Below are 12,311 nucleotides of genomic sequence, written 5' to 3' on the forward strand. Positions count from 1 at the left end.
CCCCCGAGCCGCATCACTGCCTGGGGTAGGGCTGTGCACAAGTCACCCGGCGGTGCCGGTCGCCGCTCAACCCTGCGGCTGTGTGCGCAGGGCGGGCAGGAGGAGCAAGGCCAGGACCAACGGCCCCTTGTTCCAGCACAGCCTGGGGACAAGGCAGGGGCTGAGCCCCCGCAGCCGGGCTGGGTGACCACAGGACACCGCGGGGTCCACAGCGCTCAGGGCACCTCTGCTGCCCCCCAGACCCTCCCGACTCAGGGCAGGGGAACCCCAGGCTGCGGCAGGGCCAGCCCACTCTGCACCCCCTGGGCTGCATCCCCCGGGCCGCGTCCCCCCCCATCCCCCCCAGCTGGAGGGCCAGGCCCGTGGCTCTGCACACACCAGTGATCCGTACCGTTTTATTCTGGAGTCTTACAGAAGTTGGGGGGAGGAGGGAGTCAGACCGTCACCAGGAAAGGGGGGGTGTCAGATCCAGACATTAAATTACCAGGGAATTAAATTAGCAAGAAAAACAAACTCTTTTGTCTCAGGAGAAAGTGCCCAAGTGCTGCGTGTGGCCAGGGCTGGAAGCAACACTCAGCTGGAGCAGGACAGAGCCATGGCGCGTGGGACGCTGGCCGAAGCCCCGGCACCGCTGTGCGTGGCACACGCGCCCTCGGCGCACGCGCCCAGACATGCACATGCACCTGCTGGGTCACAGCCAGCGTTTGGTCCTTGGTTTGAGCCCCCGCAGCTCCGGCAGCCGCCCAGGCTCCGCACATGTGGGGGTGAGAGGCCCCGCGTCTGGCTGGCACCCCCTGCCAGCAGCAAAGCGCAGGGATCCCCCAGCCCCAGGAGGGCCCCCCCCCCCCAAAGCACGGTCCCCACGGGACAGACGGGCGGCCACAGCCCATTCGCAGCCGGCACAGCCCACCCTGTGGGTGGGGGAGTGTAGTGTGAGGCTGGGGGGGGGGTGGAGCGGCCCTCCCCCCCCCAGGTCGGGAGTGCAAGAGCAGTTGCCAGGGGAATACCAGGGATCAGCCAGGAGGGAGATGGAGCAACCCCAGAGCTGGGAGAAAGCAGGAGCCCCATCTGCCAGCCACAGCGGGGGGGAACCCACAGCCCCCCCGCCCCGGGCACAAGGAGGGGACTTGGCCCTCCCCGGGGGACACCCGGTGCCGCCCCTCGGTGCGGGCCCTCCCTAGCTTCGTCCTCATTTGGAACCAAACACTCGTGCTGCAGCGCAGGGGTACTCCTGGGCTGGGTGGGCAAGGGGGGAGGTTCCGGGGGGGGGTGTGGAGAGGGGGCACTCCCATCCTGCCCTAGGGAAGCAGAGGGAGCAGTGGAGGGTCCCGTCCCGTCTGATCCCGTTCCGTCCCACCCTGGGTGCCCAGCCCCAGCCAGGGAGGTGTCCGCTGCCCCACAGGGGTGCCGGGAGGCAGGGAGGGCTCTGGGGGTCTAAGGGAGCGTGAAGGAGCCGGGCAGGGCCAGGCTCTGCCCCAAAGGGGGGACGCAGGCTGGGGCAGCCCCACACAGGACCAGGGCCCTGCTCCCCCCCAGCCAGCCCCCCCGCACCCTGTAGGTGGCCCCTGGCTGCAGCGGGGCCCAGGCTGCGTCCCCCGCTCACCCCGTGGCCCGGCCCGCACCAGTGGCCAGAGTTCAGTCCATGGTGCCCACGGCCAGAGCGGGCGGGGGGCAGCGGGGGTGGCTCACTGCTCCTCCAGCCAGGAGGGCTTCTCAGCACCGGGGGTCTTCAGCTTGATGTTGAACTGCTTGAGGGTCTGCTCCAACTGCTGCTGGTTCCCAGCGAAGTAGGCAGAGATGGCGTTGTGGAAGAGGAGGAGCTGCTTGTGCATCACCTTGATCTGGGAAGGGCAGGAGGGGTCAGCCCGCAGTGAGCCAGCCCCCCCCAGCACAGGACGGGAAGATCCGAGTGCTGCCAGCACTCCCAAAAGCTAGCCCGGAGAGCCAGGAGAAGGCCGCGTGGCAGGAGCCACGACAGCGAGAGGCGGGCAGACACTCCACTGCCCTTCCTTCCCTCTAGTCTCCTGGCTGCTGCCCATCCCAAGGCAGATGTCAGGCCAGTGGCCACAAGGCCAGGGGACACGATGAGTGCACAGCAGACCCCGCTCTGTGCCCCGCCACCCCTTCCCGGCCCCACGGCCCTCCCCACCTTGTTTTCCTCCAAGAACTTGAGCTTGATGGCCACATCAGCACGCAGCTTTTCATACTTGTCCTTGTGGCTCTGGAACTGGCTCTGGGCTGCGTCCAGCCGGCACAGGGTGCTGGCGTCCCGAGGGCCCATGCTCAACTCCTCCAGGTCCGTGCGGTACGCGTCATACTCCAGCCTGTGCGGGGACAGCCGGCATCGGAGCCACACTGCGGCTTCCCCCCAGGGATGCCCGAGCCCCCGCCGGCCATGTTGCTGTCCTACCTGGCCGTCTCGTACTGCTTGACCGTCATGAGCGTATCCTCCATGGTCTTGTTCACCAGCGTGTTGATGCTGGAGACAAAGAAGTTGACAGCCCCCAGTAGTGTTTCTCCGTTCTTGCAGAGCAGTTTCTGTGTTTCTGCGTTGTAACCGAACTCCTCCTGGGAGAGGAGGAGGAGGAGGAGGAGTCGGGGTCCGTACCAGCGAGACCCCTCTCACCTCCCACATGCCCAGAATCAGCCTGGCCCCAGGTGCTCGCCGAGCAGTTACCCCCAACCTCCTCCTGCTTCTCCTCACACCTGGGGTGCTGCGGAGCAGAGAGCCGCCCCCAGCTGTGCTGCAGAGCCTGGGGCCGATTTGGGTCTCCAGGTCTCCTCCCCAGGCGTGAAGGGCTGCAGCACAGGCAGAGCAAGGCCACCGCCCAGCGGGCATACCTGCAGCTCAGGAGACTTCTGGCTGAGGTCCGCAAAGGCATCCCCCAGGGCGTGCTGCGTCTGCACCAGGCTGTAGAAGTGGTTGGTGAGAGCCCGCGCGAGCTGCAGCACGCACTCGTACTTGCGCTTTGTCTCCCGGAGCAGCTCAATCTGCGTCTCCAGCTCCAGGTCCACGGTGCGGGAGCCCCGGCCAAACCGCTCCGAGATCAGCTGCTTGGTGCACTGCAGGGCGAGGGAGGGAGGCGTCAGGAGGCCCCGGGTCCGCTCCCTGCTGCAGAGCCATCCCCAGGAACACTGCGGGAAGATCCCGGGACGCGTCCCCCACCTCCTGCTGCTCCTTCACCCCAAACCCCACCTGCTGTGGGCCCCAGCAGCGAGCCGGGCCGTGCCCAGGGTCCTGGGATGCAGCTCACCTTGTACGTGTTGATGCCCCATTTCTTGACAATGTCAAACTTCTCCACGGCGATGCCACGGACAACTTCCTCTCCTCCGACAGCTGGGCTGGGGTGCGGCTGGTGCAGCCCGGCGCCTGGAACAGACACAGCCCAGGGCACCGGCTCAGCAGGGCAGCAGCGCCTGCGGAGGGCACAGCCCAGGCTGCTCACCCAAAAGCACCAGTGCCTTCACACCAGGGCACCACGGCAGCGCCGGGAGGGCTCTGGGCACCGCAAGGAGGGCAGGACTCCCAAAGGGTTGCACCAGGGCTCGGCAGACTGGCGGTCCAGGCAGCACCCACCCCTGTCCAGCTCTGCGCTGCCAGGGAAGCTGCCACTGCGCCTGCTGTGGCACAGCACCGGGCATCTCACCTCGCTCAGGCCTGGGCCGGAGCGGCTCTCCACAGCCAGCAGCGAGGGGACAAGTTGGCAGCGTTAATGGGCTCCGGCCGGTCTTGCAGTGCTGCGTGCCTGCTAACTGGCTTGCAGGTGTCGTGACCCAACACTGGGCTCGTGCCACAGGGAAACTGCTCCTGGGAGCCCTTCCAGGGGGGTCGGTCCCACGCAGGGGCCCCGTGTCGGCAGCACCACCAGCCGACGCCACAGGAGAAGGCACTGACCTTCATCGTCAGCCCAGCCACATCTGCTCTTGCAGATGGGCCCCCCAGCCCTGGCCACGCCTGAACCGCGCTCCTCCAGCCCTGAGCAGCCTCCTGCCCGACCCCCTCCTCGCCGAGCGGGCCAGAGGAGAGAAGGCACCTGGCAGCACCCAAGGCAGGCTCCTCGCTGCAGGAACCGTCTCCCACAGCTGGGCACCACCCAGGTCTCACCTCCAAGCCGCCTGAGGCTCTGGCAGTGCCACCATCTCCCCCCCAGCACCAGGACCGAGACCCTGCTACAGCTGCCGGGGAAGGTGAGTGCCAGGAAGCTCTTCCTCTTCCTCGCCTGCCTGCAGGCCAGTGCCCACATGGGGCTGCAGCCACCTCACTGCAGAGGTGCTCCAAGGGACCCCGGCACGAACCAGGTGCCCTGACCCGGGGTGAGGGGCCCGAGCTCAGGCGGGGGGCATGCAGTGCCAGCCAGGGGCTGGGCGGCCGCAGTACCTGCTGAAGCACTGGCCTGGTTGGCCATCCGGCTGGCGGCAGATGCACTGGGGGAGACAGATGGTCCTCGGGGTGGGTGAGGTTGGACAAGGCAGCCTGGAAATGGAGGGGCTGGCAGGTGTTGAGCAGAGAGGGGCCACAGGAGAGGGGGCGGTGTGATGGGCACAGGGGCAGGAACAGCGAGGACAGGGGATGAGTGTGCAGGCGGGATGGCAGCAGGGGAGAGCAACGGGAGCAGATGAGTGTGATGTGAAATTGAAGACACGGCTGGCTGCCAGACGGACGCCTCCCGCACCGGGTGCTCCCTCCCCACTCCCTCCATCCCTTCAGTTGGGGTCACCGCGCCCTGGACAGGCCTGGCGTGACAGAGACACAGGGACAGCAACCACCACACATGTCGCCTCCTGCCACCCACTTGCGCTGCTCTTTAGCATAGCAGGCTGTGAGCAAACACACACACCCCCTCCGCTTGTGCAAATCCACTCACTCAAGCCCCGCGCAGCACAGAGCAGCCAGGGTCCAGCAGCCGTCTGCTGCAGGAGAGCAACTTGGGGCGAGAGTCGGTGGACAGAGACTGATGTGACATGGGACCGTGATGGACAGACGGCAAGAGACGCGGCTGTGCCAGAGCTACCCTGGCAGTGCCGGCTTGGCCCAGCCCAGCACCACCGACACTCATCGTGGACCCGCCAGGCCGTCGCTGCCCTGTGGCTGGGCCGAGCTCCCGGGGGGCGCAGGGATCAGCAGTGCTGTGGCACACCTGCCCATGCCAATGCCCAGCAGGCAGGACGCTCGCAGCCATGCCCCGCAGCCATGCCCCACAGCCATCAGGGCGCCCGACCCCAGGACCGGCCTGAGCAATAGTAAGAGGGAATAAGCAGAGAGCGTGGGGCTCAGAGCCACCCTGCCCTGTCCCTCCTGGTTCCTGTGGCACAACTGCCGGCACCAGCGCATCCCCTTTCTCGCTGGAGAAAGGGTGGGACACCGGAGCCTTTCCCTGCTCCCAGAGGAAGGATGCAAGAACTGCCTCACCTCAGTACGGCGCAAAGCCAGAGCCACAAGCCGCAGCCTGTGGCCCCGGGGAGCCCCACACAGGCTGGGCTTGACCAGCCTGTCAGCAGAGCCCAAGCCCACCAGGGAAGAAGGGAAAGGAGCCACCCTGTGCTGGCAGGAGCTGCTGTCCTGGGACAGAGGCATTGTACCAATCGGTCGAGGCTCGAGGCAGAGCTTCTGCCTGCACGCAGAACCCCTCTGTGAGGCCCGGTCAGGGGCCATCCCTCCCTGCCTGGCACCTCCACGGGCCGTGCCCTGGCAGAGGGACCAGGCTCCAGGCCCTGTGGCTCCTGCAGCCCGGCAGCAAGGTGAGCTGTGCTCTCCCTCCCGTGCCAGAGCTCTGCCCCACCTCTGCTCTCGGCAGTCAGCCCCAGCCCCATCTGCGCGAGCCTGTGCCACAGCCTGGCCAACCTTTGATGGTGCTGGTGGGGATGATGCCTTCAGCTGTGCCCCCGTAGCCGCCAGACACGATGCTGGTTTCGTTGAGGTTGGGCCCCGACACCATCACCTGCTGCAGGTCCTGGAGGGGAGGGAGGAGCGCGGGCAGCTGGCAGAGCGGCACGGCACAGCCCTGCCTGCCCCACACAGCCCAGAAAACACCACCCAGGGTCCAGCACATCCCCACAAACCTGCTCCAAGCCGTCATCCTCCGGCAAGCTGCCCGTGTCCCCGTTGCTGCTGATGGGGATCTCCATGGTGGCGGCCTTGCTCATGATCCCATCCGACATCCTCAGGGCCTGCAAGGACACAGACGCTCTGCTGGAGCCCATGGACCAGGCGGAGACAGAGATCACCCCCCTGCAGCTGGGGTCCTGAGCCTTCACTAGCTGGGGAACCCCCAAGCCAGGACCCGGCCAGGCCAAGGCCTGGGCTCCCGATGGTCAGGGAGCAGGCAGAGGACAGCAGGCAGCCGGTCCCATACTGGCAGCTGTGTGCACCCTGCCACCTCTGCGGTCTGCCCATGGGCCTCCTGCAGCCACTGCCCACCATGGCACAGCACGGCATTCCCTTGGGACGTAGCGCCCTGGCCCTGCCCGCAGCCTCCAGGCTCCCAGAAAACTCCAGCCTTTCCATCCCAGCAGAGCCAGCCCCAGCCCCTGCTCACAACCCTGGAGCGCAGCAGCCACAGCCGTCCTGTTCTGGGCTCTGGTGCATTCCTTCTTGTCCCTTCAGCCCACGGCACGTTTTGGAAACAAGATGGTGCTCCCCGGCCCCTCACGAATCCATGAGGCGCAGCGGCAGTCCGTCTGTCCTGGCTGGGCGGCAGACCCTGCCCGGGGACAACCGGGGCTTTGCGGCAGAGCAGCTGCTGGCCCAGAGCCCAGGAGAACGGAGCCAAGAGCCACGTCCGCAGGCAGGCCGTGCACCGGAGGGGGGAGCAGCGAGGGCCCCCGCTGCGCCCAGACCGGTTGGAGCACATTCCAGGGCAGGCGGCACCAGGCACCTGACCCACCCTCGTGCTCCGTTAGCCACCTGCCCCGGCAGAGACATGGCCCCGGTGACCGGAGCCCCGGAAAGGGCCCTGGGTGACGGGACGAGCCCTGTGTGCGGAGCACGTCACCTCTCAGCGTGCTCCCCACCGGGAGCGGCCGGGAGACGACAGCACGGGAGGAGACCCGGCTGGCAGCTGCCCAACAGGAGAGGCACGGCCGGGGCCGGCACCCACAGCCCCGAGCACCTGCAGCGCCCGGTGCCGCTCACCGCCGCGAATCCAGGCAGCTCCCGTCCGGCAGAACCGCCCGTCCCACCGGGAAGCGGCCAGCACTGGCAGCTGCTTTCGACAGACCCGTTGGGAGACAGCACCCGGCCCGGGCAGCGACCGGCGGGGCAGGCCCGAGCCGGTGGCGAGGCACAGAGGCTGCGGCGCCAGCCCCGCTCATGGTCTGTCCCGGCCGAACCTCCACCGGCCCGGGGGAGCCCCCGCCGCCGAGGCGGCGCCTGGGGCCGGCTCCCGCTCACCCCGGGGACGGGCCGCCGAGCCCGACAGCGCCTGGCGTGGGCTCCTCGGGTGAGGGGCCCGGGTCTCCGCGGGCCCCGTCCTGGCCCGGCAGGGCAGCAGGCTCGGACGCGCCCGCAGCCCACCGGCAGGTCGCTCCGGGGACCGGCCATCCCGGGCAGGCCCCCCCCCCCCACGCTGTGAGCCCCGGTGCAGAGCGCCCGGCCCCTGTCCCGGTCACTGCCCCCCCAGGGCCGGGCTCACCCTGCCCCGGCCCCCGGCGGCCCCCGGGCCCGCACCCTCCTGCCCCAGCGGCCCCCGCTCCCGGGCACCCGGCGGCCCCGCATCCCCCCCCCGCCCCGCGGCCCCCCGCCCACCTGCGCCGCCCCGGCCGCGGCCGGGCCCCCCCCGCCCGGAAGCCCGGGAGCCCCGATCCGCCTCGGCCCGGGACACGCCGGAAGTCACGTCACGCCGCGCGCGGGGGCTGCCGGGAAACGGGCCGGACGTGGCGTCACCGGCGGGCACCGGCAGCGCCGGGCGGAAGCGGGGCGGAAGCGACCCGGAAGCGCCCTTCCCGGCCGGAAGCGCCGCCTCAGAGCGCTTCCGGCCCGTGGTGGTGCGGCCCCGCCGAGGGCGGTAGGGCCGGGCCGGGACCCCGCGGTCATGGAGCCGGGGGCCGAGCACCAGCAGCAGCTCCGCAGCGTGAGGGCGGGGGCGCCCGGGGCCGGGCGGGGGGGAGCGGGGTGCCCTGGGGGGGGACGGACCGGGGGCGGGGTGCGCTGGGGGGGGATGCTGGGGCCGGGGGGGGGCGCGGGGTGAGCGTGTGCCGGTGCCGCCTCTCTCCCAGCTGCGGGACTTCCTGCTGGTCTACAACCGGATGACCGAGCTCTGCTTCCGGCACTGCGTCTGCAACCTCAACTACCGCCTGCTCACCGGGCGCGAGGTGAGGCCCCGGGGGTGGCCAGAGCCCCCGGGCCTGGCGGGGCCGGCCCCTGCGAGCCCCCTTGCCGCCCCGATTCTCCCATCCCGCAGGAGACGTGCCTCGACGCCTGCGCCGGGAAGCTGGTCCGCTCCAACCACCGCCTGATGAGCGCATACGTGGCGCTGATGCCCTCCATCATGCAGCGCCGCGTCGCCGACTACGAGACCGGCACGGCCCAGGGCTCGGCCCAGGAGGGACCGGCGGCACCGGCTGCGCTGCCAGGGGCTGGGGGGCACGGGGCCCCTCTCGACCCGCCGGCGGCTCCCAGCCCCGATGGACCATTGCAGGGGGCTCCAGGCGCTGGCACGTCGCACGGCTGAACCGGTCGTCCTGAGCCGTGCCCTCCAGCAGCAGCGGTGGGCTGGGTGGCCGTGGAAGGGAGCCAGGCCCCGCAGCACCAGCGGGAGAAGTAACGTCTTGGGGCTGCAGCGCGGTCTGGGCCTCCGCACGCTGCCGGTAGCCCTGGTCTGGAGCAGCAGGCCCACTCTGCACCGAGACCTGGCCTTGTGGGTCTGTGTCTTCTGCTGCGTCAGCATCGAGGGCCTCCTGGCAGCGGCCCGGTCTGTTGTGTGCCTGGTGGTGCCAGGGCTGATGGGGCACCGAGAAGGAAATCGCGGTGCCAGCCCTCCCGGCCAGCGGCTATCCCACCCAAACTCTGTCCTAACAGCCCCCATGCTGGGCTTTGCTGCTCCAGACCGGGGGCACTCCTATTTCTAGGAAATGGTTTCCTAGCACTAATAAAACATCTCTTCGTTAACGTCTTGCCGCTAATGCATCACAAGGGTGAGAAGAGCCCTGGCCTCGCTGGTCCCTCCTGGGTGGTGCTGCCTGCGGGGGCAGGGGCCACTCTCCCCGGGGCTGGGGGTTGGCGTTGCCCCTTCCGGGAGCCCTTTCGTCTCCACTTTGGTACCAGAACAGGCTCTGTGGGTACCAGCCCTTCCTCCCAGAGGTCACAGAATCTGTTGGGCTTGTCTCTCCCTGCCAAGGTCCCTGCCTGCCCCTCGTCCCTGTCCAGGAGGCTGGGAGAGCAGAGCCCCAGCTGCCCCTTCTCCCAGTCTCTCAGGTAACAGTCTCCATCCTGCTGCTGCGCACCTCCGGAGACTTGTCCGGGCCCCCGGAGTTCCCAGCCCCTTCTCCAAGCCCCTGCATTGGTGGCACCCGAGGTGAGCAGCAGTGCTCCACACGCTGCCGTCCCTGCGGGGACTGCACCCCCAGCAGCAGACTGCCACCAGGCAGCGCTTTCCTGAGACCCCCAACGACCAGGTCTCTGCGCCGGGACTGGCGAAAGCCACTTTGGTCCGACGCTGTTCCCTGAGCAGCTCTTGCAGTTCCCTGAACGCTGGAGTCAGCAGCTCTTCATCTGGCCCAGCAGAGCCCATCTTTGGAAGGGGCCGTCACCTCTCTGGGCATCTTACTCTGTGTAAGCGCTGCTCAGCATAACAAAATCATCCCTGTGTTATCAGCACGAATCCAAAACACAGCCCCATACCCGCTACTATGAAGAAAATTAACTCTATCCCAGCCAAACCCAGCACATTCTCCACCCCTTATTCCCACCATTCACATCATGCTCAGGTCCTGCACTATCCAACACATCCTCATTAACCACCACCCCCCTTATCCTTTGATATAATAAGCTGATATCATGCCCTTAGTCTATGGACGACCCATGTAAAATGTCCACAAATGTCCACAAAATGTCCACTGATTTCATTTAGCCCATGACTTTGGGCTCCCCCCACCGTGGTGGTCACTCAGGGCAGGAGAGGTGGTGTGTGGCGTGGAGTTACTGGGCACCAAAGCCAGCTCAGGTCGGGTCACTGCTGCACTTGCACTGCTTCTTGTAAGGCTTGTCCTCCATTGGTTCAGGTGGTTCCCGCTACAGTAATTCCTCTAACACGCAGCTCAAATCATGGGTTACAACCATTTAAAAGTGTTTCCATTACAATATCTACCCCTGGTCCCTCTAGGCCAGACCATAAGGTTTAACATTGCAATGAACACCTCCCCTCGCCCCTGCTCCGGCTTGAACTTATCCATAGACTGCAGTCCCTCAGGGGTGTCCCTGCTCCAAGTGGAGCCTTATCCATGAGCCACAGTCTCTCCAGGGGTACACCTGCTGTGGCACGGACTGATCCGCAGCCACAGTCGCTTCGAGGTGCGCCTGTTCCAGCGTGGCCTTGTCCGTAGGCCACAATGCCTTCATAGATAAACCTGCTCCAGCGTGGCCTTGCCCACAGTCACAGTCCCTTCAGATGTAAACCTGCTCCAACATGGCCCTACCCAGTCCCTCCAGGGCTGCAGTCCTTCCGGGGTGTATCTGCCCTGTCCTGGGCTCACCCATGGCCACACACTCTGAGGTGCTCCAGCATGACCTCACGCGTTGATGTTTTTAAGGTGCACCTGCTGCAGCGTGGGCTTATCCACAGCCACAGATGCTTTGAGGTGTACCTTCTCCAGTGTGGAGTTATCCCTGGGCCACAGTCCCTCCAGAGGTATACCTGCTGCAGCACAGACTAACTGCAGCCACAGATGCTTCGAGATGTACCTGCTCTCGTGTGGATTTATTCACAGCCACAGATGCTTTGGGGTGTCCTGCTCCCCCGTGGACTCATCCACAGGTTACCGGCCCTTAGACTCCAGGTCACACAGGAGCTCCAGCCCGTCCAGGACAGCAGCACAGGAACAGCAGCGATGCCCCAGCCATCCGCCAGCCCAGGCGCACGGCCATCGCTGTTATCAAGCTGTTCCCAGCACAGTGCGATGAGCAGCAGTCCAGTGAACAGCGAAAGCAAAAAGCTGCCACTAACGAGCACCAGACTCTAACATACAGAAAGGCAAGCAAGCCCATGGCAAGCACAGGAGCCTGCCAATTAAGAGCTAAACAGCAATAACAGCTTTAAATTAAATCCAGCGCATTCCAATCAAACCTGTCATTATCTCAGACCCAGAGGTTCACCAACTGAGGAAAAATCTGGGTCACTGACAGGTCTGAAAATGTAATTATGAAAGGAAAGCATCATATACAGGCTTTAGCTCCTGGCAGAGGCACCGCTGCTGTTGGCAGTGAGTATGGCCAGACCATGCACTTCATCCTGTTTGTCATCATTCGTGGAGATCGCTGGGCGTTCGCCACCTCCTTCCCCTGCCAGCTCCTGGCGCACAATCTGACTTCTGGAATTGTCTTACAAGAGACTACCCGTGCTCGCAGAGCGGCCTGGGCAAGCGTACCCTGAGCTGCGGCAAATGCCAGTCGAGGTCATGGTCTGGCGGGTTGTGTCCTGACAAGCAGCTCTGCTGAAGAGGTTTATGGCAGTGACTGTGGGCTCAATGGCATCAAACCGGCCAGTGCCCAAGGGAGGGATGCTCTGGCACAGTGAGGCCATTGCCGTCCGTGTTCACAGACTGGGGAGGCGTACAGAAGTGACTCGAGGCCTGATGAAACACAGCATTTGGGGATGGAGGGCAGCCATGTCAGACAGAAATGTAATGGATATTTTGAGCAGGAGGGAGGATGAACTGTGTGAACAACAGTGGTGCGTTGCTCGTCACAAGGAGCCCTGGATATGCCACGGCTGCGTATGCAGAGAGGGAATCTCCAGAGGTCCCTGGTCCACCACAGATCAAAGCAGGTCTAGGTAGAGCAGGTTGCCCGAGGCAGTGTCCAGACAGGCGTTAAATATCTCAAAGGATGGAGATTCCCATTACTCTGACCTGCCATACTGTCTGACCACCCTCATGGTGAAAAAGCTTGGCTTGGGGGTCCGCCAGCAGTTTTCCACATTCCAGTTCATGTCACAGAATCACAGAATCACAGAACGGTTGGGATTGGAAGGGACCTCTGAGATCATCTAGTCCAACCCCATGTCCATGGCTTCTCCTGTCTGGGCACCCGGGAGGGCTGGCTGCCTTCTCCAGACCCTGCCACCGGAGAGCTGCAGGCACCGGTGGGCTCTCCCGTT

The 12,311-nt window shown here is 65.9% G+C and overlaps 2 protein-coding genes across 3 annotated transcripts; one reads left to right on the forward strand and one right to left on the reverse strand.

Annotated features, from left to right (window-relative positions):
• Window positions 1-381: 381 nt before the first annotated feature.
• On the reverse strand, window positions 382-7,860 carry ARFIP2 (ARF interacting protein 2). 2 transcript variants are annotated; one of them, XM_075742719.1, is made up of 9 exons: window positions 7,745-7,818; window positions 6,061-6,168; window positions 5,843-5,951; window positions 4,379-4,489; window positions 3,255-3,370; window positions 2,842-3,063; window positions 2,411-2,568; window positions 2,150-2,324; window positions 1,537-1,841 (listed from the first exon to the last, which is right to left on the reverse strand). In XM_075742719.1, exons 2-9 carry the CDS (start codon window positions 6,157-6,159, stop codon window positions 1,686-1,688), a joined length of 1,146 nt encoding a protein of 381 aa, XP_075598834.1. In that variant the 5' UTR covers window positions 6,160-6,168; window positions 7,745-7,818; the 3' UTR covers window positions 1,537-1,685. The 2 variants fall into 2 exon arrangements, with proteins under 2 accessions (XP_075598833.1, XP_075598834.1); XM_075742718.1 differs by lacking the exon at window positions 4,379-4,489 and having other exon boundaries at window positions 382-1,841; window positions 7,745-7,860.
• A 34-nt stretch (window positions 7,861-7,894) lies between these two features.
• Window positions 7,895-9,106, forward strand: TIMM10B (translocase of inner mitochondrial membrane 10B). The gene is made up of 3 exons (XM_075742720.1): window positions 7,895-8,069; window positions 8,215-8,310; window positions 8,400-9,106. Exons 1-3 carry the CDS (start codon window positions 8,031-8,033, stop codon window positions 8,667-8,669), a joined length of 405 nt encoding a protein of 134 aa, XP_075598835.1. The 5' UTR covers window positions 7,895-8,030; the 3' UTR covers window positions 8,670-9,106.
• Window positions 9,107-12,311: the final 3,205 nt, after the last annotated feature.

The sequence above is a fragment of the Balearica regulorum genome, chromosome 1 (assembly GCF_011004875.1).
Source record: "Balearica regulorum gibbericeps isolate bBalReg1 chromosome 1, bBalReg1.pri, whole genome shotgun sequence".
In the NCBI taxonomy this organism is placed as follows: domain Eukaryota; kingdom Metazoa; phylum Chordata; class Aves; order Gruiformes; family Gruidae; genus Balearica; species Balearica regulorum.